This window comes from Athalia rosae, chromosome 7, assembly GCF_917208135.1.
Source record: "Athalia rosae chromosome 7, iyAthRosa1.1, whole genome shotgun sequence".
NCBI classification, from domain to species: Eukaryota; Metazoa; Arthropoda; class Insecta; order Hymenoptera; family Athaliidae; genus Athalia; species Athalia rosae.
Genome location: NC_064032.1, coordinates 16,292,980 through 16,318,711, shown reverse-complemented (window position 1 = coordinate 16,318,711; position 25,732 = coordinate 16,292,980). Strand labels below are relative to the sequence as shown.

At 41.4% G+C, this 25,732-nt stretch overlaps 3 protein-coding genes and 1 long non-coding RNA gene across 13 annotated transcripts; 3 read left to right on the top strand and 1 right to left on the bottom strand.

Annotated features, from left to right (window-relative positions):
* Positions 1-39: 39 nt before the first annotated feature.
* On the bottom strand, positions 40-25,695 carry LOC105684140 (follistatin-related protein 5-like). 9 transcript variants are annotated; one of them, XM_020851276.2, is made up of 19 exons: positions 24,713-25,695; positions 4,563-5,265; positions 4,378-4,473; positions 4,189-4,312; positions 3,646-3,879; positions 3,446-3,582; positions 3,225-3,359; positions 3,022-3,154; positions 2,779-2,939; positions 2,592-2,715; positions 2,174-2,527; positions 1,984-2,105; positions 1,779-1,916; positions 1,489-1,704; positions 1,270-1,420; positions 1,003-1,203; positions 774-920; positions 472-704; positions 40-395 (listed from the first exon to the last, which is right to left on the bottom strand). In XM_020851276.2, exons 2-18 carry the CDS (start codon positions 4,611-4,613, stop codon positions 475-477), a joined length of 2,754 nt encoding a protein of 917 aa, XP_020706935.2. In that variant the 5' UTR covers positions 4,614-5,265; positions 24,713-25,695; the 3' UTR covers positions 40-395; positions 472-474. The 9 variants fall into 9 exon arrangements, with proteins under 9 accessions (XP_020706935.2, XP_020706932.2, XP_048514488.1 ...); XM_020851273.2 differs by lacking the exon at positions 40-395 and having other exon boundaries at positions 467-704; positions 24,713-24,851; positions 24,951-25,695; XM_048658531.1 differs by lacking the exon at positions 40-395 and having other exon boundaries at positions 467-704; positions 24,713-24,851; positions 24,979-25,695.
* LOC105684142 lies at positions 5,867-7,666 on the top strand. The gene is made up of 3 exons (XM_012397289.4): positions 5,867-6,080; positions 6,166-6,566; positions 6,653-7,666. Exons 1-3 carry the CDS (start codon positions 6,018-6,020, stop codon positions 7,587-7,589), a joined length of 1,401 nt encoding a protein of 466 aa, XP_012252712.2. The 5' UTR covers positions 5,867-6,017; the 3' UTR covers positions 7,590-7,666.
* On the top strand, positions 8,050-12,127 carry LOC125501788. Of its 2 annotated transcripts, XR_007279448.1 has the most exons (5): positions 8,050-8,191; positions 8,275-8,371; positions 11,451-11,560; positions 11,708-11,874; positions 11,986-12,127. It is a non-coding gene; the product is annotated as an uncharacterized LOC125501788 (long non-coding RNA). The 2 variants fall into 2 exon arrangements; XR_007279447.1 differs by lacking the exon at positions 11,986-12,127 and having other exon boundaries at positions 11,708-11,972.
* Positions 15,516-22,270, top strand: LOC105684111 (acyl-CoA Delta(11) desaturase-like). The gene is made up of 6 exons (XM_048658564.1): positions 15,516-15,656; positions 19,043-19,281; positions 19,486-19,616; positions 20,391-20,596; positions 20,683-20,865; positions 21,456-22,270. The coding sequence occupies exons 2-6, from the start codon at positions 19,047-19,049 to the stop codon at positions 21,835-21,837; spliced, it is 1,137 nt and encodes a 378-aa protein (XP_048514521.1). The 5' UTR covers positions 15,516-15,656; positions 19,043-19,046; the 3' UTR covers positions 21,838-22,270.
* Positions 25,696-25,732: the final 37 nt, after the last annotated feature.

Here is a 25,732-nt window from a genome sequence, read left to right as displayed (position 1 = left end):
TACTCCATAAAAATGCTATTTGTAAACACGTCATTTTCATTTTCGTTATTTTTTCGTAATTTTCTTTAATAATACAATATAATATAATATAAATATTCTATTATAATTTTTATCACTAGTTATTGTGTACGGTGTTATCTTAACAATTAGTATGAAAATGATATTATCTTTTATTAAGTCAAGTGCCCACATGTGTCTCTCGTGTGATTATAAATTTGTGATTCTCTCTCAGGCTCTTCAAAGAAGAATAAAAAACAATTCTAATCATCTGGATTCCAAGAACTAACTAAAGGTCCGATTCATGGATACATGACTACAGCTGGGTCGAACTGAACTTGGCTTGGCCGTCACCGTCACCGTCGCCGCACCGTTGAACGATTTACCGTAGCTGATTACTAAAAATTAATGGGAAATTGAAAACGAATCAAATTCAATGGGTTACCTCTATTTCATATACATATGTATGTATACGCCTTAGTGGATTGGAACCGTCAACCAAACTACAGCGCTTGGGCGGACCAGCCCTCCGATTTCACAGTTGACGGTCCTCGTCTCTCCGTTTATAACGAACAGAGCCTCGTTCGAAGGGCTAACCATATATCTTCCAAAAACACCGCTCTCCACTATCGGTCTGTTCGGATTTCCCCAACTTGCCATACTCGCTGGCATCGCCTTTCCAACTCCCGTTATCATCTCGACTTTACCTGACGTTGGAGAGAAATTTTTCGGTAAACCTACGCAATCTTAATCAGGATAAATAATCGTGAACATACCCGTTGCAAGGTTCAGGAATAGGATATCCTCCTTATCCGTCGAAGAAGCGTAAAGATCGCAACCATGCGTCGTCTGAGATGGATAAAATGTTATGTCGCTTATGTTGAGCGAAGTTTTTACGTCGAAAGCAAACTTCAAACTACTCGCTGTAACGTGATTGAAAATCCATGAAGTAATGTTGGCATTTTTTCATCCCGGAAATTAAATGCAACCGGCAACTACACTCACGTAATATTTCTTGGACTACGAGTATCACGCCGCTCTCTTGTCTATCGAGGGTGACGAGGTGTCGAGAGTCTGGAGAAATTAACGGGCGACCTACGAGTTCTGGTTTATGGGCTAGTACCGCGTCTGTTACGTAATCCAGTAGAAGTTGACCCGTTGCTCGCCCTGTGACAGGCTCCTCGCATTGCAAAATGACAAACCCATCTGCCGAGGATATGAATGATGAAGAGATGCTGTGAGGATGAGTTTTATTCGTCGTATTGTACTTACAGAGTGCTGGGAACTGAACGTTCGTGGGCACGCAGCTGTAAGGTGCAAGATCTACGCTACGAGTGTAACGCATGTTTGCTAAATCCAGTTTGTACATGCCTCTCTGATTCGTGTGCGTAACGTACCCGTACTTGTAAGTATGGCCGATCTCCTGTTAATCCAGAAAATCTGTTAATTTCCGTTCGGTCTATTCTCGAACACACTTTCAATTTTTAGTACCTGGTGCCCCGGTATATAAAGACCTTTGACAAGGTCGAACTGCCCATCAATTGGCTCGGGATGAACTGTACGGTGTTTTCTTTTCTGCGCCGCATCGCGGATTACCTGTACAGTTTTTATCCCCGCATCCCGCACGCTGCGCCAGTTCAGAACCCAGACCTGGTCCAGGGATGACACGTAATACAATTCGACGGGGTATTTATCCGTAGCTACGACCTGAAATGAATGAAAAAAAATTTGGTGAGCAAGCGCAACCGACTCCATAGCCAGGCTCGGCACAGCAAACTTACATCGACGACCACCATCTGGATCTTACTTATCACAAGGATACGATCCTTCTCTGGTTGACTAACGTAGACGTATCTATTAGCCACGTTTATCGCTCTACCCCATGAACAACCGATACCTTTTCCCCCACACACGTATTCCTGAGGGTGAGGAAAAGTGAGGGATGAGAGTACATCTTACTCGTCGAAAGTCAGGTCTTTGATTTACCTGTGTCCCTGGAATTATGTCCGATGATTTTATTTGGTGATAGAGTCTGCACGCCGAAGGCTCATAGATTGAGACTCCCCATTCGTGGAAAGAGAAAAAGCGACGTTCTTCACTGGCAGCAGCTGGAAAATAGATTCCTTCGTCGCGTCGATTCCTCCATTGCTACTTTGCTTGGGATGCGATTACTTACTCGGGGTTGGCTGCTCCTGGATCACGAGGCTGCTTATGTCCCTAGTGAGTCCACCGACACTTGTTGCTTGGCACATGTAAGCTCCTGTGTCTGCATATCCCACATTTCTGACGACAAGTTTTGTCCCGTTTCCGACCACTTCGTACTTCCCATCCTCCGCATCGTTACTTCCGCTATCGTCGTTGCTTTCATCCTCCCTCACCCCATCGTCATCCGCGTCAAGACGGAGGGGTTCGTCATTTTTCAACCATTCCACCCGGGGCAAAGGCTCCCCTACGACGTGACACCACATCGTCGCTTCTTCTCCCGGTCTTTTCGACTGCAGCCGCGGCGTTACGCGGACCTCGGGCACGGCTGAAAAGTCACAGAGGTGTTCGAGTTTGGGAAATCGGTGAGAATCGTAATGACGAAAACTCACTGTAAACTGTGAGCACGTGGGTCTGAACAACGTCTTTATTCCTGAGGGCATGACACGTGTAGTTCCCGGCGTGGACGAGCTGCACCCTTGTTAAGTAAAGACTGCCGTCGTTGAAAACTCGGATCTGAATACGGGGATGAGCAATTCATAGTTGATAGCTTGCGAGAGATATGAGAAGAATGATTACCTCCTGTTCGGAAAGAGTTTCAACATCCGCCTCGTGCCGGCGCCAGACAAGAGGCGGAGGTGGGGTTCCTGTCACGTCACATTTTATCTCAACGTTGTCACCCACCATCGCCGAGATGTGATTAACTTCGCGAGATTTGTCCAGAGAGACCACAGATACACCTTATCGAAACGGAAGTTGAGACTTTCATTATCTTTGTGGACCTAAGTTATGAACAACGGTATTATTATCGATATTAGTTACTATAGAGTTTGCTGAACGCCATGTAGAATTCATTGATGTTCAGGCGTCCGTCCTTGTCAGCGTCGTCGTAGCTTATCATGTGGCCGAGAGAGCAGCCCCTGCTGAGCTGTTCAAGTTCTTCTCGATGCGCAATCTGGAACATGATATTTGAATAGGGTTGTTAATGGACGTGGATCCTGAAGTCTCGGAGAGGGTCATCTCACCTGCTCTAGTTCCTCTCGCTCCAAGTTCCCATTGTTGTTCTGATCGTAGTGAGAGAACATTATGCTGACCAGGTATTCCTTGCTGTGATTATCCTGTGCCATCAACCTCGCGTGGTTAAAGAGCAGCAGATTATCCTAGCGGATAGAATCGATGCATTATTATTACCAGCGGTGATCGATCGAGTCTCTCTCCTTTCCCCTCGAGAATATCTGGATTTTACCTTCATGATCTCGTATTCCTGAGCAGAGCAGTCGTCTAGGTCATAACTGTCCGTGTCGATGACATTTTCCTGAACCTTTTCCAGCTCCGGTGGCTTGGGAGTCGTCCCAGACTTGGGAGCGCTTGGAGAATGCGCGTCTAGGTCAGGGTGCGAGATTGTTATTCCTTTCTCTTTTTTCTTTTAAATCTTATTCTACTCACCCGTTCTGTGGAGACATCGCATCAATCTACTGGCTATGAGGGGTAGTCCGGAGCTGCAAGCTGCACGATGAAGTTCGCAGTGATTTGCATAAATTCGACCATCGCTACCACAGACTGGACGATGCCTACGATTGCATCTTCTTATGCAAACGCAGAGCGCGACTTCTCCTTCAGGCTCGGTAACCGATAACTGACACTCCCTGCCGGCACCGCAGTACTTTCCCAAGCAACGATCTGAAGTGAATCAATGATACGGGTAATTGCACGTTATTCAATTTTTTCTCTGATCTGTTTTAAATTCGCCCTGTCATTTTTAAAACTGCGGTGACAATGTGCGTCTGCGTACAAATGGCAGCAATTTTAGTGGCTATGGGTTTCGTATTTTGGATTATCCTCATCGCTTATAAGCTAGTGTGAGCTGCTGGAGGGTATTCAATTTCAAGATACGGTTATTTTCTCTGCAAGGGGGGTCGCCGATGACCCGTTCAGCCGCTTATCGGCTATCCTTCTCTCCAGAGTTCCTCAAATAATCCTCCATCTTACCTTTTCCATTATTCAGGATAAGATCCCCCCCGTCCTGAAGGACCGACGACGTTGACGGTGAAGAATCGGCCACCGTTGATATCACCGTTGGCCCCGAAGCGTAATCGCGGTGCCTTCGAGAGTGCTGAAAAACCAAACCAGCTTTGATTGATTCTGCAAACTTACCAAATGGACTTTCCGATCTTTTACCTTATAACGAGACGTCCCCGAAGTCGTTATCAGAAGACTACTTGCCAGGATCAGGATAAAATAAAGTCCGGTTGGACAGTCAGACTTCATCCTCGGCTGGAACAAAAATCGACAAGGTGATAATAATCGGTTGTAGTTAAATTTTCAAATATATCATGACGAAGAAAATATAGGGAGCGTCTTACCTGGTATCTTTCAATACTTTCGTAGTAAAAGAAAATTTTCAAAATGCTCATACGCTTCGCACCTGCGCCTACGAATTTGCTGCCGAAGAATGCGAATGAAGCTCTTACAGTTTTTCAATTCTGGTTCCAAATAAGTAATATACCGGGAGTAAATAGCTGGAATTTTCACGTTGGGAAGTTGTGGAATAAGATGAATAAAAAACTACAACTCGAGGGGGTTTGTACATCTTTGATAAATGGTAAAAAAAATTAACATCTCTGTGAACATTCTAAAACCAAAACTTTCATATTGGCTTCAGGGTGGATCTTATATTCTTACTTCCGCTTGAATTATTGCCGAATTTTACGAGAGTTGTAAGTTTAGAAATAGAAGAAATTCTTTCAATTCTTAGAGTTTCGATGAAATCAAAGGTGTACGCACGATATGGAATAACCATCGAACACGTTTTCGATTTTCAGGGAATTTCCGACGGTCAAATTCATTCCCTGTGCAGCTTATAGGAAGTGGATGGCCAGCTCACCTATACCTTTACAGTCTAGGATAACTTATGCGAGAGATAAGAACTTGCCGGATTCTCCTGCGGGATCCCTGGAGAAGCTGGAGTTTTGGAAGCCGCAGCAGTATGAGGAGGAGGAAGAGAAGAAGCAACACCAAGAACCGCAAGATTACCCTGGGCACTTAGCTGCTGCCTAGAAAGCGGTTCTAAAATCAAAGTTTCACAACTACTTTGATCCCCAGAGTCCTCGGAGGGAAAGAGAGAGAGGGTGTATGAAAGCGTAATCTGTTGTGTCCATATAGTCTGGTTGCAGGTCCCCGAGGATTTGGGATTCTGCGTTAATCGCCTGGGACGCCTTTTCCGGGTATTAACTACAATATATATCCGAGACGCTCGAGGTTCGTCACGCGTTCAAATCGTTAGAGAATATGGTGTATATGTATACACCGTTCCGGTAGGATTAATTCGAATGAAATCATACTAGTTAATTAAGCAGGAGGTATTTAATTGTGACTCCGACAGAAATTCAATTATCTTCGTATAAACGAGGAGAAGACCTGCAGGAGCTTAAATACCACCGCCTAGGCTGCCGCTATACGGAGGGAATATATCCTGGAGAAGGGAAAGAGGAAGAGGAAGGCTTCGAACGTTTACACGTAATTCGCGTTATAAATCTACACTGCTGGGACTCCACATTACCATATATATGAGCGCTCCAACTTCCAAGTGTCCCAAAATCCCAAGGCCGAAATGCAACCAGGCACACCAGATTTGCGGAATCATAGGCGAAATAAAAAATACGAAGATCGTAACGGTTCTCGGATCTGCGAAAATTTTATCGTGGCGTATTTCAGACTAAACAATTCAGAATTTCAGTAACGGAAAGAAAAAAAATGTCAAGGAAACTATAAATTCAAAATTTCAGTCTAGTTTATCACAACTGATACAAATTTCAACAATGTCGTCACTTATTGTTGCGTCGGATCTGGACTTGATAATGTTGGAAATATCGATCGAAGAGGTGAATTATTTTAATCGTGTTTTACTGAAGTTTCTCAGCTTCAAAATTTTAACCTATTTTTTATTTTTCATATTATTCGCGACAGTTGTCCGTCCCGCGGATTTCAAGTTTCGATTCAGCGTTGATGAAGAAGACTGTCGTACTTTTTAGACTCCTGGATAAAAGCTGGACGTCCATTTTACCTCAGCGTTCCGATTACCAAGTTTACAGAGGCTCAAATTCAGAGATAGAACGTTTCAACGGTGGGGTGTCGGTCGTGTTTCCAATCCCTCAGGACTCTCTTGACCGGACGATAAAGGACGTAGATCTTCAAATCCACGTGCACAGAGAACTTTCTAAATATTTAGAACGACCAGCTTGCGAAGATGTCGGTCTCGCTTGCCTCGATGTTTCGGAATTATTCAACGACGTTATCAAAGGGATTAAAATTAAGGATGCGGAAATAGTCGGAGGAATTCCAACGCATCCTAGGAAACCTGTTGGCAGGTCGGTTATTCAAATTCAGAAATAATACTCATTTCCTTTTTATGTATTCGAATTTAACAGTAGGCGCATTCGCGCATACGCTATAGGTCTTCCAAGGCAACGTATTCGCTCCTGAAGGAAGACGGAACCGATTCCGAAGCCCGACTGACGGTTTATTTAAGAATAACACATCTGGGACGTTCTGTAATATCTGAAATTGAAGTTCCCGAAGACCCCGCTCGTCTGTTTTATGCCAAGGAAGAAACTAGCGAAATTTTACCCTATCAATGTCGCGAATTGACAGAGGACGAATTGACTGGCGGTTGTTGGGGTAGTGGAACTTTGTTGGCTCCACGAAATCCCAGGGACCTGATGTGCTGCTGCTTTAACGGGAGAAGGGGAGGCAAAGGTGGTAAAAATGGCAATAAAGGTACCGGATCTGGATCGGGAACGGACGGTTCAGGCCGTGACAAAGACAAAGGAAGACTTTCCGACGGGAATTCCGGAAACAAAAATGGCGTTGGTGGGAAAAACGGCGGAGACGGAACCGGAAAATCTGGAGGTGTAGGCGCAGGCGGTGCCGGAGACGACGGTGATTCGATTCCCTGCATAACAAAACCGTCTTTGTGCGGCAAGGAAGGGACATGTAACAAAAGAGACAAGAAAGGAAAATTCGGGAAATGTGGGAAACCGGATGGAGAAGGTGGAAATCCTCTTGCTTGTGGGGAACGCCGGAAATGTGCTAGACGGAAATCAGCGTCTGGTAGCGCGACCGTTGGAATCGTCGACAAAAAGCCATCGTGTCCTCCTCGTCCCGTTGCATGCCCTTGTCCCTGTCCTACGCTAAAAAATGATTGTCGCACAGCCGCAGAAATTAATTGCCCTGCACCGTACGCCACGCAGCTATGTACGAACAGCTATCAACCTACTTATTATGGATCTCATTACAACAATACGCATCAAAATAGAACCAACAACAATCTCTGCCAAAATTATGGAACGAATCATTACGGAGGATATTCTAACAATAACGGATGGTTGTAGCGATTTAGAATTAGAGATGTGTAAATATAATTAAAAAACTACATCACGATATCCGCCATTTTATTTTTCGCTTCTGTTTTTTGGAGCAGAAAAATAATATGCCGGATATCGTGATGTAGAAAAACTGTAAAGCAGAAGTTTTCAGTCGTGACTTTTTACTCCATGAGTTCGGTAGTAGCTGGAACGCGTTTTTTATAGGGGGTTGACCCACGAGTCAATTTGAACGTGGGCGTGTCGCCATTAAATTCAGGGTAGGTAGGATTGATGGGAATCGTTCGTTGGGGGCTCTATGCTATACACTTGAAAGTCTGATTGATTTCTGCTCCATTATTTTCACCATCAGGTTCCAAGAGTATCCACGCGCGCACTTCACATTCTCCAAGCATATATCCCACCCCCTCAGGGATTTGGGGCAATGGAGATGAAAAAAAGTGAGAAGATTGAAAAAAGCGAGGAACTGTGGTACGGCACAGGATGAAATAAAAATCGCATGTGCTGCAGCTGCACAGTAATATGTGTGGTATATGTATGCATGGGGCATATTTCTATTCCCGTTCGACTGGGTGTTGACCCCTGCCAGTATAGGACTACACCTGTAAGGCGTAAGTAAACATGTGTATAATGCGTACGGCGACATTACATATTTCTCTTAATAAAAGCCTCTTTCTCTTCTTCCTCGGTGTAGGATTATTCCATCAGGAGAGGGAATACGTGTGTACCTGTGAGGTCATACCCATACAGAAATAGGGGATGTGGCGTGGTCGCTCTGTGGGAAAGTGGGGGTAAGAAATTTATCAGATTTATACCTGCGGGAGTTGATGCCGTTTCCCTGTGCACCCGGTTAACGGTAAGCCGCGGCGACACCGAGCTTATCTCTCTCAATTCTGGCAGGGTAAACCCCTTCATCCCACGGGATATAAGGACTCTAAGGACTTGAGCCGAGCTCTCACGCTATGTGCGCCACTCCTGGCTCACTCTCCCTTTCTCTGTACATACCTATACACCCGCGTTTAGAGCGATAGCGGTAATAATACCGTAGCAATAACGGTAATAGCGTAGATATATTGAACGCAACAAAAACCACAAACGTGAATTTTCCATTTTTTCGACAAACTTCACGCGTCATGAATATTACCTATATATACTTATTCATCCTTTTTAACGTCTCCTGGGGCCACCGAACGGACCATAGAAATTTGGGTCAAATTAGCGGTAGTCGTTGATCGTCCGCTGAATGTACATAATGCGGGCCCTTTCAAACTGCTTTTTACTTTTTTTCATACTTCACTTACCTTCAGGGCAATTATCCTGAAGAGAAATGAACGTTCATACTCGAGGTCCACGTAGAGCTACGTACGTATACGTACAATTTGATGATTGACTTGTTTTTAGAAAGCAATTCTTCAATTGAAATATCGTAAATTTCGTCACATTCGACTACACGAGCCTTTTTTCTCTCTCGTTTCCTTTTAGCGATAGTTAATCTTATGAGGATTTCAATTTCGAACCGCCTACGTGGTATCGAAATTTGATGCATCACGTGCAGTTTCTCTTCGCTCCAGTGGACTCACGATCGCCCACCAATTGAGATAAATATGATAAAGGAAGTGCTATCATTTCGGGAATTGCTTGGAGCACCAGTCGATCGATCGTCCGAGCAGCTATGCATGTCCGCCAAAGAGGATCACTTTCAATTTCAGATATCGGATCTGCTACACGATCTACCTTCGAACGATGAATTACATTTGGACATGCTTTCCAGGTACTCTCACAATTAGGCTCGTAAGTAACGTACGTACGTACACCTCGTACATACGTACATGTATCTCTTCCGTTTCAACGGCCAAGCAGTTCAGACGTGTTCTTTTTGGATGAACGATAGCTGATTAATAACATTCACGAGTGTTGTTAAATTGAGAACCTTTTCTCAGATATAACACTAGGTATGCATGGCTGCAGGTATTAGATGATTTATGCAACTGCTGTTGGTTGATTTTTATTCATTTATTTTCATCTTTTGTCATTTCTTTAGCGATAACAGACTGAAATTATCTGGCGTTGACGAATTAGTGAACGAATAAATGAAACAACGACCAATAGGTGGTCGGTGAGATTCACTGCGTCTAGCATTTGTAGTTGTATGTATGAGCACGGAAATATTTTTCATCCCAAGTAATGAGTGCAAGTGAATTTAATTTCGATTAACCTTTAAGGTCTAATTTATGCAATAACGTTCTCTCAGTTCTTTCGAATATACATACACATGTATATAAACGTTGTTGTAGGTCGTCAACGTCCATTAATGTGTATCATAAATCTCCAACTCGCCAATTTTTTTTATTCATTCTTTCTCAATTTGTCTTTTCTCTTCTCTTTTTACTTAATTTTTCTACATTTTGACGCGATGCGTATACATTCATTTTCAAACACAAAACAACTATTAATTGAGAAAGTCCAAATGAAAGTGAACAGAATTATGAGTGTCGACCCTATACTTATAACACAAGGCGAAAAAAAACTCAAGAATCATTTTTTTCCTTTTCTTATTCGCCTGCTGATGTTCTCTGCGAGATCAAGTCACAAGTATCGGTATAAAGTGATGTGTTATTAAATTGTTTTTTTTTTTGCACATAGTTATGGAGTGGGCTGTTCGGAAGTTATCTGGCCAGACGAGTTATATATCTATGTAAATCGAAATAAAAAAGCGGTGCAGTTTACGTAGGAAATCAGATTAAATATTTTTATGAAAGTCGAAATATAACGATGCGCAGATTGATGTACATAATATATTTCATAGGGTCGGTGGAGGTTCTTAATTTGCAGAATCAAAAGCATCAATCATAATATTTTTTTTCTTTTTTCGTTTTCTCTCATTTCTTCGAGTTCCTGAACCATATTATGGTTGAACAAGGATACCTGTGACAAAAAATCTATGATTACGAAGTTCGCAACACTTCAATTCCTTCCGATAGCAGAAAATTTCTTCGAATGCATAAAAGTTTTTTTTATAGAATTCACGTCCAAAAAACTTGGTCCGCCCCACTAGAAATACCGCTATACCTTTACGAAATGGAATACACGTTCTCCAAACAAATTTTTTATCATTCTTTGCTTCGTCACTTTTTGTGGTTTACAACATGGAAAACCTCATAAAATCGAGTTGATTATTTTGTTTTTTGTATCGGTACGTAATATTCTATACTAAATTTTTACCGTAAACATCCACGTACATTAGATAAGTTTGATCGATTAAAAAGTACGTAATAAAAATGAAAAAAAATCGACAGTTTTGTTAGACCGCGAAGGTGTTTAAATCGTATCTTGTCCGATCGATGTGGTTTTTTATTGCACTGTTCGTGAATTAATCCCAAGATTTTTATCAATGTAATTCTACAAAAATCAAACCTTCATTTCACAATATACTACGGTGTACTTGTATCCGCTAGTTTTTCAGCTCTAATGTGTGCAACAATCACAGAGAACAGGAGAGAGAGAGAGAGAGAGAGAGAGAAAGAGAGAAATAAGAAATTGAGTCAACAAAAATGAACCAGCCAAAAAAAAGGAAAGGAAGGCAAAAGGAAAAAAGATTGTCGTAGCAGATAGAACGAACGTGGTGGGACTCCTCGTCATTTTACCGTTTCATTGTTCGACCGTTATTATTGGTACTCGGATATGAAAATATTTTTTTTTGCATTGTCGCATTGCAAACCTCGTGAAATTATAATTTATCACGTTGCCACATGCATTTATAGGTATGCGACTACGCGGCTGATGTACGTTCATGTTACATATACCTATGTGTGTACGTACCAACGTACCTAGGCATTTATATCCATACGAATACATTTCGTTTTATTTCAGCAAATGCGGCCAATGTTGTCGAAATATCCCGATTGCGAAAATTACATCCACGACTCAACTGCAGCTCGGTGTAATGCCTACATGGTCGTAGCTATGGACACGTAGATAGTGTGAGTTAAAAAAAAAACATAATTTTTGCAACATTTCATTTCGTTTCGTTTCATCTCGTTTTGCCCCATTATACTGCAGTAATACCGCTAGGCTGCAGCGGCATTGCGCGTAAATATATTTTAATTTCACTGAAATGCTTATACTAGGTAAAGCTGCAGCAAAAGAAAGGAAAAATATAAAGAGAGAAAAAGGATACCGATGTTTTACGATTCTCCTACGGTTGTTAAATAGCACCTACAGTCATCGTATCGTACGTACGTACAACTCCGTGTACGCCGCACTCCGTGACGGAACTTTTGCCAATGCGTTAATGGTAGGTAGCACAGTACGAAGAGGTCTTTTTTTTCTTCACATTCGTGGAAGATAAACCGAAAGAGAAAATCAACGAATAAATAAAGTAACGTTCTTCTATCTGTGGTTACAGTGACGTAATTGGTACGGGATGCCCTGTGCACAGGGTGAGTCACCTCAAACTCCGAGAGTGGGAAGAGCCTCTTTCGGGTTTCTTGTTCGGTCAACGCGCCGCACAGGAGAAAAAGTTTGCGAAACCTCATTCAAATCCATGTTGAATCGGCGATAGAACGTGGCAACACCTGGTGATGCTTGTTTTCCATAATTGTCGCGATATTTATAAGCGCGACGAGAGCTGGTTACCCTGTTATTATCCGCCGAAATGCATGTACGCGACCCGGGAAAGGTGGCAACCTGCGGCAGGCGTTACGCCCGTATGAAAATACGCTTCCCCTGCGGAGTTCCGGGAGTCTCGCGTTCTCGCAGTTTCTATGGACGTGTGCGCACGTGTACACCGTGTACCTACGACAATAATTCACGCCGGCATGGGTCGAGGGGTTGGGTGTCTGCCGTGGCCAGAACGAGCTACCGGGAGAGCGGGAAGCTCATGGAAAAGACGAAGCCAAGCGAAACGAAGCGAACGACGATGTACCACGTGTGTACGTACATAGAAGATAGAACCATCGTCTGTAGGACTTTCAGCGCGGAAATTGGGACGCAAATAATCGATCCACGAGATGCACTGGGTGTATACATATAACTCACTTTGGTATTTACCGGGCAATCCGTGTCAAACTCACGATCGAACAACGTTCGGCGATTCGTCATTCATTTTCCCTTTCCTCTCATTTTTAGGTGTACGGCGACGAGGAAGTCATTCGAAAAATCCAACGATTCGTAACGAAATCCCACAAACTACGCACCATTCTTCGTCTCGTGGGTCGAACGCTTCACCTTCTCCCAACCGTTTGAAAAAACAAAAGGAAGTAGAAGGTGCGATAATAGAAGGGGTGCCGGAACATGGTCGAATTGACACAGACGTGCCCTATTCAGTTTTACATTAAAGTATGCGCGAATTAAGGTAGAGAAGGAAAGGGTAATTTCGACACATGGAGGTATCTTTCGAATTGTGCGGGCATGCGTTTTTTGTTAGACTTTTTTTTTTCACCACATCCCACCTGTATCACTGGTTACTCTTACTTTCCAAATCATGTCGGATAATCGCAATCGCAGAATCGAATTTAATACGACGATACAGGTAGTTTTGTTACACATATACGTACAGTCATCTTTTCATTTTTTTAACTTGTTTCTCTTCGCGTAACTTTCTGTCCGCCATATTTAGATGTAAGGTATACACCTATACATGCGATAATTCCGATGAACCCAGAGTGTGACGCGAGAAAGGTACAAAAAACCAGGCGAAAAAAAAAAAAAAAAACAAAATAGACGTAAAGTGAATTGAGGAATCGGAGAAAGATTGCCTATACACCTATACATATAGATATCTACTCATTTTTATACGTGGACATCGACCAAGCTTTTGTACGGTGTGAATAGTACACCGTAGACTCTAGATTGCCTCTGGTTTATATAACGTCGATGTCGATTGTATTTGCGTAGAAAAAATATGAAACGATTCAATGCATTGAGAGGGCTCGAAATTGAACCAGTTCATCCGACTATATCGATATCTATAACCGTGTACAGCGTCTGTCGAAGACGGGTTAAGCTGAATTCTGAACCCTATCTGTAGTCGCAAAAGTATCGGATGTAAAGTAACTTGAGAGAAGAAGGAAGTGGTTATAGACATACATAATACATGTGTACATAAAATGTATTCATTTATATATACGTATACGTTTGGTATACATATATATCTGGGCCGTTAGGGTCCAGCGTAAGTGAAACCCGGGTCTCATGTAACTGTATATAACGTAAAACGAAAACGGCTGTGCGAAGGTTTCTCCTCTACGGCTGGCCTCCTGATGAATTTCAAAGTATATACCTCATAAATAATCGGCTACGTTTACACCTCGGCGAGGGGGTGTTGCGCGCGAAGATGAAAACAGAGCAGATACGCGTTTGTCCGTGTCTCCCGAAACGGATATATACTTTCAACCCTTTCGAAGATTACGCGTATGTATGTAAAGCAACGTGCGTTGCAGGCATCCTTGGTATTAAAATTAAAAGAAGCGTATGACGTCATGGGTGTCCTTTTCGAGGTCCCCAGGTTCTCTGAATTCGAATATCACGTAGAAATTTCAGAATTCGGTACTTTATTTTTATCAAACTTTATTTGAGCAAATTCAGAACACGGTTTACCGGAGAGGAAAAAAAAAAAAAAAAAAAAAAAACCAAAATTGAAGTATTCAAAGAACGGGATGAATTTGGTTCGCCGTCCTGGTCCTCGCATTGAAATTTTCGGATTTTCACGCTTCTGTGTGCAATCCCAAATTAATTCGGCGCATAATATTACCATAAACAGAAAGTCAGTAGGCGCGATAAGAATCAGTTCATTCACATTTCTCGGTCTCGCCACAATACGTGATTAATAATCAATTTTAATTCCCCTAGTATTACCTACAGCACACAACCACGCGTGTCTCATGTGCAAGTATAATACGCACAGCGTACCTTGGGCGCGCTTTCTCCGCAAGTTATACATGTATACGCGAGATCCTACACCTATACATGTAAAAGCATAACGATCAACGAGACTGCTGGATACGATTTCCTTTTTTTATCAAGCGCCGATGTATTAGACGTTGACCGAAACACGTAGCACGGTACATCAGGTCTATTCACGGTCAACACTCCAAATGTTTTGACGATCGCTGCCTCGGGGCTGAAAAACCTAAAAACGTAGACGCTATACGAGTGCTGCGATATAGTTGAACGAGACTGCGGTGCCGTTCGGATGATCTCTCCGCACATGATCTGCCTCTTTATTTTTTACACCGCGATAGCTCGGGGGGAAAGGTACGAGCGTATGACCCTGTTCCTTGATCCGCGTTAGAGCGGAGCGTATTTTTATCATGACGATATGACAGAAGCGAATTCGGCCAAATTCTCTCCCTGATTGTAAGAGGTGTGCGTCGCGCGCTGGCTCAACACCGAAGTTGCGTTATCAGTTTTTAAAAATGTATAAGGAAACGGCGAGGCGAGACGTCCGGAGCCCGGGGGTGTACGAGAAGATGTAAAGTTTTTCCGGTAGCATCATCCGCGGCGTCTGAAAACTATTTGAATCCTTCGTTTCGCCCGAGGGTGGTTGTGCTTCGCCCCACTCTCTCCCGTAATACTTAAAACGCGTACAAACGCGTATCCACACTTGCTTAAAATCCCTACTCGAGAGACCGCGAGCGAAGCAGCTATCGACAGGAACCATCCAAGTCTTTATATATAAGAACGACTGTCCACCGCACGCCTGGAAAGATCCCGGGGGATTTTGCTGGTCCGCTTCAGTCCCACGAACCGATCTCATTTCATTCCGAATCGAATCGTCGCTTTGTACGGTCGACAAGCGACGCTGTAAATTACACTGCACCGTTCGCACCACTTTGCCAAATTCAAAAGCTTCGTACGAAAATATTGAAGAATTGAAAATTTCACGGTGGAATCGAGCGGCGACCATTTTTCGCACATACTGACAATGAGACAGTGCTGAATCTTCGTTATCTTCGGGAACGACGAAATTTTCATTCGAGAGAGAGCGAGGAAAAAATCAGCGGCAAGAAGCACTGCATCCGCACACAAAATTGATTAACACCGGATCGGCGCTCGGAAAGGGACATATTTCTCATAGTGAGTATTGCATTTGGTCTTTTGTGTCTTATAATTGCGATCATCGTTCACGGTATATTATATTTTGAAATTATTTCATTTTCTTGAATTAATTTGACGATTTCGCGATTGGCCCCCATTTTTTCCCTTCAACATTTCGGTTTCACAATAGCTCAAAAACCACTAGGGCAGTTTAAATTCGTGAAAACTTGCGAGCTCCCTTTTGGCTTTACACGCATAAGCAGAGAGTTGGAAAGAACCCGAATCGCGATCGACTCCAATTTACCTCGAATTGGAAAAAAATCAGGGGCAATTTTCGGTGAAAATTCTCATCATTAGAAAATTAAAGGATGTCGTCAGAGAAAGGATGTGTATCTACCGGAAACATCGATATTGCGAAAGAAATCCAAAATTTACATCACGTACGAGTAAACGTAAAAATGAAGAATCGAAAAAGTGAGAGATCAAAGCATCTCATTTTTCCCGAGATGTGTGAGGTAAAAGCGATCGTGAAATTAATCGACCGTTACAGATATTAGGATAATTATAAAATAGAATGCGGAATCGAATGAAATCGGATCGGATCGAATCGGGGCTGGTTTTCTCGTACGCTTCTAACTTTTACTATCGTTGGAAAGAAAGAAATGAGATTTTTTTTTGTCTCATTCGAGCCGTGTACGGGGTATTTAGGTATTAGATACTTTCACCACGCGCAACGAGCACGGCGTGTTATATTCATTTCCTGATTTACTTAACCATGTCTTACTGCATCTCCCACGTGATAGCGTTTATTACGCCCGTGCAATTACGCGCGTGTTATAAGGCGTCCAAGAATGGAACGGATTACTAGAACACCGTGTATAAATGAATTATGAACAAGGGTGATACCTGGCCGTTAAATTGGTTACTTGCATTACAAAATCTGGTTTTTCCTCTATTTTCTAATTACGTTGTCCGTATCACTCGGCGTGCATCGATCGTGTATAGAGCAACGAGGGATCGTGCGAAAAAAATTACATCCTATAAAGCGAGCGATTCTTCTTTCAATCGTACGTTTTCACAACATAGTATGTTGAAAACCGGATCGTGGGAGGCGAAAATTTTCATATAAACGGTATTTTGACGAGTCGATAAAATTTGTACAGAGAAATTTTCTCTGTACAAGCTTATGGATTTCCGTATCTGACGTAACGTAAAGTTCGATCCGATAGATATACATAGGTATAGGATATTGCAGTTCTCTTATAGATGTGCATATATCACGGATATAATCATAACGGGTGAAAGAAAAAGGCGCGTGGTGGGACGCGGACGCGCGGCTCTGCAGATCGTGCGTAATGAATGCGGAACCACGCACGGATGAAAATCTCGTATAGTTGCACTCTTATTCGTTTACACGGGTACGTGTCGCTTATTTACGTACGAGTGTACGTATATGGGTGAAGTGAGAGATGCATAATCAGGTGGTGGTATGTAATAAACCGGTCCGCAAGTGAACCACATCGAATGCAACGGTGCGGCATCGGTAACAGGAATTCACTTTCTCGATGCTCCGATCCCCCATAGTATATGAATATGCAGGTACCATATGCCCGTGTGCATTCGCTCCTACCCGTATACATATGTATGTGCCCGCAATCGAATCCGCTTCTCTTCCTTATTTTATTTTAATTTCGCCCCAGAAAAATTTCGATCCTAAATCTTTGCTCGACGATCCAGTTTTTATTCACCATCGAAAGGGTGATGAACAATAGTTTTTTTTTTCTTTTCTTTTTTTTTTTTTTTTTTTCTTTTACCTGTAAATGGTATTGAATGTTAAAATTTTTTTTTTAATCGAATCGTACAATTGAGACGCACGTCTCATCATGCTCTCGAATACCCCCGCAGCTATGTTTCGTTTGTCTGTTACCTTACTTTAATTGGGTGAAATATTAATGTAGGCATAACCCGCGCTAATCTAACGATCTACTAATCGGTTCTACACATAATTTCTCCACACATTACACGGTGAGAATGTAAATACCCTGTGTATGTGGACATACATGCATCGTGTAATACGATATAGGTATACCCACGAGATTCCGGTTTATGCCGTTCATCGCCAAAACACCTTAACCTTTGTACAAGGTGTTACCCGCTCTACCTTCCGTTTTATTATAAAATTTCAAAGTCACTGTCAAGTTCATTCATAATTAATGTGGCTGACGATCTTTCTTTTTCTTAATCATTTTTTTTCTAATTTTACTTTTACTCTGAGCAAAACGTATCATAACTATACGCGCCGTAGCTCATTAGAGTTTGTTTTTTTTTCCACATAAAATCCTGAATTTTTCGTGAAATTACGATATATGCAATGGAAAGAATCCCAAGTCGTATGTGGTCTCTGATGATTTTTTTTTTTCTATTGTTTTCACGACAAGAATGAGAATAAAAAAGTTTTCGGTGATAATTGGTACATACATTTGTACGATATAATTAGGTATCTATGGTAAAAGAAGCAGCTGCGATACGATTATAATTAGGTAGGATTATAGAAAGTACATTCGAGGACCGAGTATCTTGATGGATCGGAGCAGATTAGGTACACGAATAAAAAAGAAAAACGGAACCAACATCGACCGTAAAAGCAAGCCTCGAAAACATCAATTATATAGGACACGCGTGAAGAATATAGAATTAATGACGCACGCATACCCCGTCGGATTTTTACCGATCTCATGTACACGCATACAATATTGATGTTAAATACGTACATACATGTATCCGGGAACGTGAAACACGTCACGTACATGGCATATAAGTCATAAAGTCAGTTTCGGTCAAGTGCTGACAATGAAGAGAAATCGCGATGCTGTATGGTTGATTTTTCTTTCTCTTCCTATTCTCATCTCCCGATTTCTCGTCTAATTTTGCCACCATGTCCCACTGCTCGTACCTACTCATGTCCTCTTCGCTTTCGGCGTATCCTCCAGCTGTCGGTACGACTTTATAATTCGAATTATGAGCCACGTTTACATTAGATACTAGGTCAACGAAACTCGGTCTACGTAGTTCTTACGTTCTGATGTCTATACACGCAATCGCCATCCATCGTCATCGTGGCCTGTGATCATTGTTTATTTAGAATGTGTGTAATTGTAGAATATATCTGCGGTATGATATGATGGCGAGCGTGATTCCGACGACCGTTCGTTACGGGCTGTTTCTTTCTCTTTATTTTTCTCTGTAATGTCATGGTCTTTGACAATATATTTGCGATGCACGGACCGTCATTATTGATTTCAAATCTTGCCAAATATAAATGTACATTGTATATACGGTACCTGTACTTTTCTCCCACAATATCACTCAGTTTTTTCGCATATTCGTCAATTTTTGTACATCGTTTTTGCTTCGAATAATTACAGAGGGATGTTCACGTCGACGGTAACGCAGTTTAAGGAATCAGAGGTGGAGCGTAAGAAATCAATTCGAGATGGTGGCGTGGCTGCGGAGGTTGCAGCAGAACCGATTCCGCTTCCACCTCAATCTGCGGAACAACCATTGATATGGATAAACATCATTGTCCTAGCTATTTTGCATTTCGTTGCTTTTTATGGATTCGCTACGAATTATCATCGTGCGAAACTCTGGACGTGGGTTTTCAGTGAGTAGATTTCATGAAACATTTTCCGCCCATACGCGCACAGATTTCTACCCTTCTACCGTATAACATGAAATCGAGAAGAACAGAACATAAGAATAATTCCAAAAGTGTTTCACATTGTTATCTTGATAATTGTTGCTTTCTTTTTGGTTTTTTTTTTTTTTTTCTCTCTAATGTGAAACCTTTTTCTTTTGCGGCGCAAAGGCCCCTTCTATGGAATTACTTCCGGTATCGGAGTTACGGCTGGAGCTCACAGACTATGGGCTCATAGGAGTTACAGCGCTAAAACACCTTTGAAGATATTTTTAGCGCTGCTTTACTGCGCCGCTGGGCAGGTGAGAAAAATTCTTTTTTGCAAAAAATTTACGATGGTGTAGTTTTCGGTATTTTTTTTCGTTTTCCTTTCCCTTCTATTTTGACGTTCTATATTTTGTAATAACTGTTTTCGCCTGTTTGCGCTCTACTGTACACGAAGTTGATGGAATTAATTTGACTAATTACGTTTATACATTCCTTTTTTTTTTTTTCGACGATTCAGCGACACAGCAGCCCTATATGTGCGAAAAAAGTTCAATAACGGATATATAACCGTGTATACCTACACGGTATATTCAGTGAATAAATCCAATAACGATTCTTCTGTATGCGTGTGAGAAAACGGTGGTTATCGGGTGCTGAAAATCACTGCGTAGACAGTGTTTTTTGTTTTTTTCATTTCCATTTTTCACCCCCGACCGGGGGGTTGGTATACGGTTCGCGGTACTAAATTTAAAGCTCATTTTACACGTTCACGGAAAATGGTTGCCCCGCTTCGATTTCTCCATAAGCTAGAACGGAGTTTATTTCAATATCTTCCATACCTCGATGCCGAAATTAACGAACCGGAGAGCGCGGCTTCAGTTCTGCGGTAAATCAGGAACGGGCTCGACGCGTTGAGTCTTGAAGGAAAATTTCGGAAATAGAACGTGGTCCCGGTTCCTTGAATTTTCGCTCATTGCATTTCCAGCTCAGTGAATCGACGGGTTAGCAGGGATCTTGTCTCGAAAAGTACATTACGAGGGGGGCTGGATATTTATCGTCGTAATATTGAGGTATTCTACGTTTTTTAGACGAGTCCATTCGCCTGGATTCGCGACCATCGAACGCATCATCGTTACACGGAGACCCCAGCCGATCCTCACGACGCCAATAGAGGATTCTTTTTTTCTCACGTCGGATGGCTCATGATGCGCAGACATCCGGCTGTGAAAAAATACGGGAGTAAAGTAGACATGAGCGATATCTACGGAGATCCGGTGTTGCAAGTGATCAACAAGTGAGAGATTACTTTTTTCCATGTTCTCTTGAGATAACGATGAATTTTCAAAATTCGACTCTACCCGATTGTAATCGATATTCCAGGTATTACACACCCTTGATGTTGTTCCTGTGTTTCGCACTCCCGATTTTCATCCCGATTTATTTCTGGAACGAGTCTCCTGTCATCAGCATTTTAGCTGTAACGATTCGTTACGTATGGTTACTGAACGCTACCTTCCTCGTCAACAGCTTCGCTCATATGTGGGGAAATCGTCCGTACGACAGGTATATGTTATACGTTAAACTTTTCCCTGCGCTTCCCTTCTTTTCCCCACAATTTCTTATCCGCGTTATTGATAGTAAAACCCTAATTTCATTTTGGCGACGACGAAGTTAAAAGAGGGAGAGAGATAGGAGAAAAAAAAAGTCAACGAGATTAATGTCTTCAGACTCTACCTAATCTGCCGTCGCCCGGGACTCAATCCTTCACTTCTATACAGAAGCAGCGCAGCCAGTAGCTCGCTTACTTTCTTACTTACAAACCGTATAACCGTAACTAATCAACCGCGTCAAACCCTCGCGCAGGGGTTGCGGAAACCTTTTTTAGTTTTTTGGTTTCCTTTTTTTTTTTCTCTTTTTCTCTCCCCGTTTTCTCCGGTAGCTTACGTTTCTTTGAGCTGATCCGGTGGCCGATGATCCGGGGGACAAGATAAGAGTTGAATGACGTAATGATACAGAGGGAAAAAAATTATGCAGATTACGTGGTTTCTCTTTCTCAAATTCTTTCCGCAGCTTTGTCGGGCCTCAAATTTTTCATTCGCGGTTCTATGGTGTTACTAAATTGTGCGTTTTCATAATTATTATCCTGATTTCAGCCGCGTAAAGCCAACGGAGAATGCGACCGTGTCGTTCTTCGCATTGGGAGAGGGTTGGCACAACTATCACCACTCTTTTCCATGGGACTATAAGGCGGCCGAACTTGGAAGTTACGGATTAAACCCAAGCACTGCATTTATCGATTGTATGGCCTGGTTGGGACTCGCTTACAACTTAAAATCACCCAGTAGAGATATCGTCGAACAGATTAGCCTCAACAAAGGCGACGGAACAAATAGTTTATGGGGCAACGATCATCACAGTCATCACCATCATCATCACGATAATCATCACGATCACCACAAACATGACGATTCTCAATATCGCAAAAGTATCGATTTAAATCATCGCGAGGAACACCAGCGCATAAGATCGCGATAGAATTTCGTTACAATTTTTATTTATTATTTTATTTCATCTTTTTTCTTTTCTTACCCCCAATTTTTCTTCTCTCCCAAGAAGCGTGAGTATAAAAATTTACTTTTGTTTCAAATGGTAATGAAAGCTTTGAATTTTATTCATCTTTCATGATGTCTTCTTTTTTTTAATATCGTTGCATGTATTTGGTTTTCAAATAACAAATCAATCTGCAGTATAATATTTATTATACTATAAAGTATACTTTGAAGAATTTATAAAGACAAAAAAAAAAAACTTTCAAACTGTGAAATGCCCACTTAATTATTAGCAGTATGTAGAAATTATAGAGAGGAAGAGTACACGATGATCATAAATGAGTATTGTACCGGATAATTTTTGTAAAAAAAAACCAAAAAAGTAGAAAACAAATTAATAAAAACAAAATAGAAAGATACGAATAATATTTGAAATAATCATGATAAAGTTTTTATCATTCTTCTTCGTTTTTATCTATTTTTTATTTTTTTTTTGCGTATCTTACTCGAGGCATCGCGTGACTGACGATGAAAGAGAGAAAGAGATAGAAAATGGAAATGAAAAGAGAGCTGGCAAAAGGGGAAAATTGAAAGGAATTAAGACCCTTCGTAGCGCAAGACGACCTCGACGTAATGGCTAGCGGAGTAAAAAACAATAAAGCGAGATGAAGAAAAAACAGAAATAATAACAATAAAGGAATAAAGGGAAGCGTGCTCGAGAGGATTTTCTCCTTAATCTTAACAAATTAGTCCCGGCGAGACCGAGAGAATTCTAGGAGTATAATACGCTCGACTCTCTCGGAGCTTTTACACTCGGACTATGTTGAAATAGTTACCCATATGTACCTATCTACATACCTACTATACGTCTAATTTATTCTAAATGTTTTCTCATAAAATGGGTCTTGTCCTTTTTTCTATGTTATTTAATTATTGCTCTTTTTGTCATTTATGAAAATCATCTTATTGACTTAATTTTCTGGCGTTTGCAGCTGCGGAAAAGTGGAGGTATTGTTATGAATTTTTGTCATGATTTCATTAAATGATTTCTCAACGATTAAATTCGATGAGACGATCGTAGATTGAGCAAAGTTTTATCGTTGGTTGTATTGCGATAAAAAATTTCTACGAGACAAAAAAATACGAAAAAATACCGAAACGAAATGAAATGTAAAAGTTTCGTTGTTGATGGATAGGAAATAGCGTTTCTTGACAAAGGATAGCGCGATCCCGGAAGCACTCTTTCAGGATCAACCTGAAGATTTTAATTCTCTAAGGACTATGTGCAATGGATCCTGGAAAGTAACCTGAATTCTGGTGCGATGAACTTCTAAGCGAAACTTTCGAGTTGCAGGTTGCAGCGCCATTATGACTATACGTATTACATACATATAGCTATACTTTCATCCCTCGGGAAAAATATCTTGGCGTATTTATATAAGTACCAGATTCCTTTCCTGTAAACTCTCGGCAGGCGAAAATTCTTGCGATGTACGTTGAGCTAGTATGGATGTAGGTATTATACGTATATATAAGTATATAAGGTAATTGTTGCATAATTAAGAGCGAGCTGAGATTCTTAGCAGCCGTCTTCTCCCTTCTACTTGATTTTTTTTTCTGAACGCAAAGTCAACTGCCGGAAACGAAAAGGGAAAGAAATTAGTGGAATTAAAAGAAAGAGGAATAAATATAGTGGAAAGCTTAATTACTACACAGCGCAGCTGTACAATATAAAAGTATATGTTTGTATACATATGTGAAATACAAAAGTGGTGTTCCATAACGGTATACCTACATAAAATATATGTATATGCGTATACCTACATACCTATATACTTATACATTAGGGCATGTATACGCATTTATACATATAAATGTATTCCCGTTGACCCATGTATACATTACTCCAAGCGTGAAACGAAATATTTACCAATTTGTCAAGGGGGTGCGGAACAACAAGCGGTGGCAGGACTCCTAGGGAGAGAGTTTATACATACGTGTGTACATACTTGTGTGCATTTATATAATGTCTATGTATATATGTAAAGCTTAGCTAAGGCCAGAAGGGACGCAAATTCATTCCCCCGTTGGACGACGGAGCGACTCGTATTCTACAGTCGCTCGACGAACTAACGCTATCGATCACCTCGCTCTTTGCGAATTTACCTAACTATGTATTCAGCTTTATATACGTGTACAGAAACGCGCATATGTATTCATTACATTCATCTATACGCGAAAAAAGAGAGACGCGCTTTTAATGTCCGTAAATACGTTCGCACTCGCAAGAAGATAAAGGACATTACGCGATCGTAGGTTTTTCGAAGATCAACGACGAGACAATGACGAGATATCGTGGTTCGAAACAATGTTTAAATTGTACACCGTGCACGGCGCGCGCTAAAGAAATCGAAAAACTTGCGCCACGAGGTTTTTTCGCTCCCATGATGTGATGGGGTAGGGGGTGTTCGAGCGAAATCGATTTTGCTACTGCATTATAGGATAGGGTCAAGAAGACAATGAAAATAAAAATAGAAAACGGCTACTCGTCAATACTCCATAGATAAATCCCATCGCATCCCACAACCCTTAGCTGAAAATTCGAAGATCTTCGTACCGAAAGTTGGCGTACGATTTTTCCTTCCTATAAATCGAAAAACACATAGGAATACGGAATTATTCGTCTAATGACGAATCGGTATATTCGTAAATAAACAATAACACGATGTGCATCAGTTGTTTTCACAGCTGTTAAGAGATATGTGTATATTCAAACTAACAAACGCTTTCGTAAGACCTGATCGTAGGACAAAATTGAATTTTTAAATAATAAAATGAACTATAAGTATGGTGAAACTTACGCGATTTTTTAAATAAACGAAGACACCCCTTCCGTCTCAGGAGGAGCCGATGCAGCCGCTACGGAAGCCGCTGCAACGCTCCGTTTCTATTTTCCGCTATTTGCAGGGGTAGTTGAATTTTTCTACTGGAGCCAACCCTCTGTACAGAGAAGAGAGAGGGGGGTTGAATTCATAAGCTTGAATAAATTCCGCTCTTCTGCTCCCGCTGTGGAGAGTATGAAGAGAAGGGATTAGTCACCGCGTTTTAATATTTAGGGAGCTGCTACCGTTGCTGCCACCACCGTATCACCTCAACGCACCGGATTTAATTAAATTAACACTCTATTTATTGATGCATTATTATTAATTATACTAGTATCACCTATTAACGTTAATACCAATACGTATATAGGAATTTAATTCGAATGGTTTAAAACCCAATGAAACACGACTTGCAACATTTTTTACAATCTACACCCCGTGTTGTAATAATTTATATCTTAAGCGTTGTATTATTCATAATCTACATACGTGAGTTTTAATCGGCTTACAATTTATTTATATTGATTAATTAATTAATTACGATCGACGGTGTACATACAACATATAATCTCCCTTTTCGTTATACTTTTCTGTTAATTTGATCCTCTTTTCGTTATAAATAATTTACGAAATCTTCGCGAAGCGTCGTCACAGTTATTATGTTATAGGTAGCTAAGACCACTGCGACGAAGGGGATCGCGAGATACTAGCGGCTCGGGTGCTTCTTTGGGGTGGCCCGGGGTGAACAGAAATGAGGGCGAAATCGAATTGAATAAGCGCAGACGCGGGCGCCCGCGCCCTTCCGATCCAATTTAGGTGGTACCATCGATGCAGGGGGTGCAAAAATACTTGACTTTTTTTTTATTGCTCTCTCCGCCTAGAAATGGTACAACATTAATCTTACACCTGCAGTTTGAATGATTCTGAAGTCAACATAAAATGGGAGACATTTGCAAAAAAAACGAGCCCCGATTTTATAGATCAACTTATGTTTCAAAA

What these genes read in the sequence shown, in the direction of transcription:
- LOC105684140 (XM_020851276.2), bottom strand. Translation starts at nt 4,613, where the DNA reads ATGAGCATTTTGAAAATTTTCTTTTACTACGAAAGTATTGAAAGATAC. An exon ending in GGCGTTCAGCAAACTCTATA is followed by an intron (nt 2,940 to 3,021) that starts GTAACTAATATC and finishes CGTTTCGATAAG; the next exon opens with GTGTATCTGTGGTCTCTCTG. An exon ending in CCACGTGCTCACAGTTTACA is followed by an intron (nt 2,528 to 2,591) that starts GTGAGTTTTCGT and finishes GTGACTTTTCAG; the next exon opens with CCGTGCCCGAGGTCCGCGTA.
- LOC105684142 (XM_012397289.4), top strand. Translation starts at nt 6,018, where the DNA reads ATGTCGTCACTTATTGTTGCGTCGGATCTGGACTTGATAATGTTGGAA. An exon ending in TGGAAATATCGATCGAAGAG is followed by an intron (nt 6,081 to 6,165) that starts GTGAATTATTTT and finishes TATTCGCGACAG; the next exon opens with TTGTCCGTCCCGCGGATTTC. An exon ending in CCTAGGAAACCTGTTGGCAG is followed by an intron (nt 6,567 to 6,652) that starts GTCGGTTATTCA and finishes CATACGCTATAG; the next exon opens with GTCTTCCAAGGCAACGTATT.
- LOC105684111 (XM_048658564.1), top strand. Translation starts at nt 19,047, where the DNA reads ATGTTCACGTCGACGGTAACGCAGTTTAAGGAATCAGAGGTGGAGCGT. An exon ending in ACTCTGGACGTGGGTTTTCA is followed by an intron (nt 19,282 to 19,485) that starts GTGAGTAGATTT and finishes TGCGGCGCAAAG; the next exon opens with GCCCCTTCTATGGAATTACT. An exon ending in TTTACTGCGCCGCTGGGCAG is followed by an intron (nt 19,617 to 20,390) that starts GTGAGAAAAATT and finishes TACGTTTTTTAG; the next exon opens with ACGAGTCCATTCGCCTGGAT.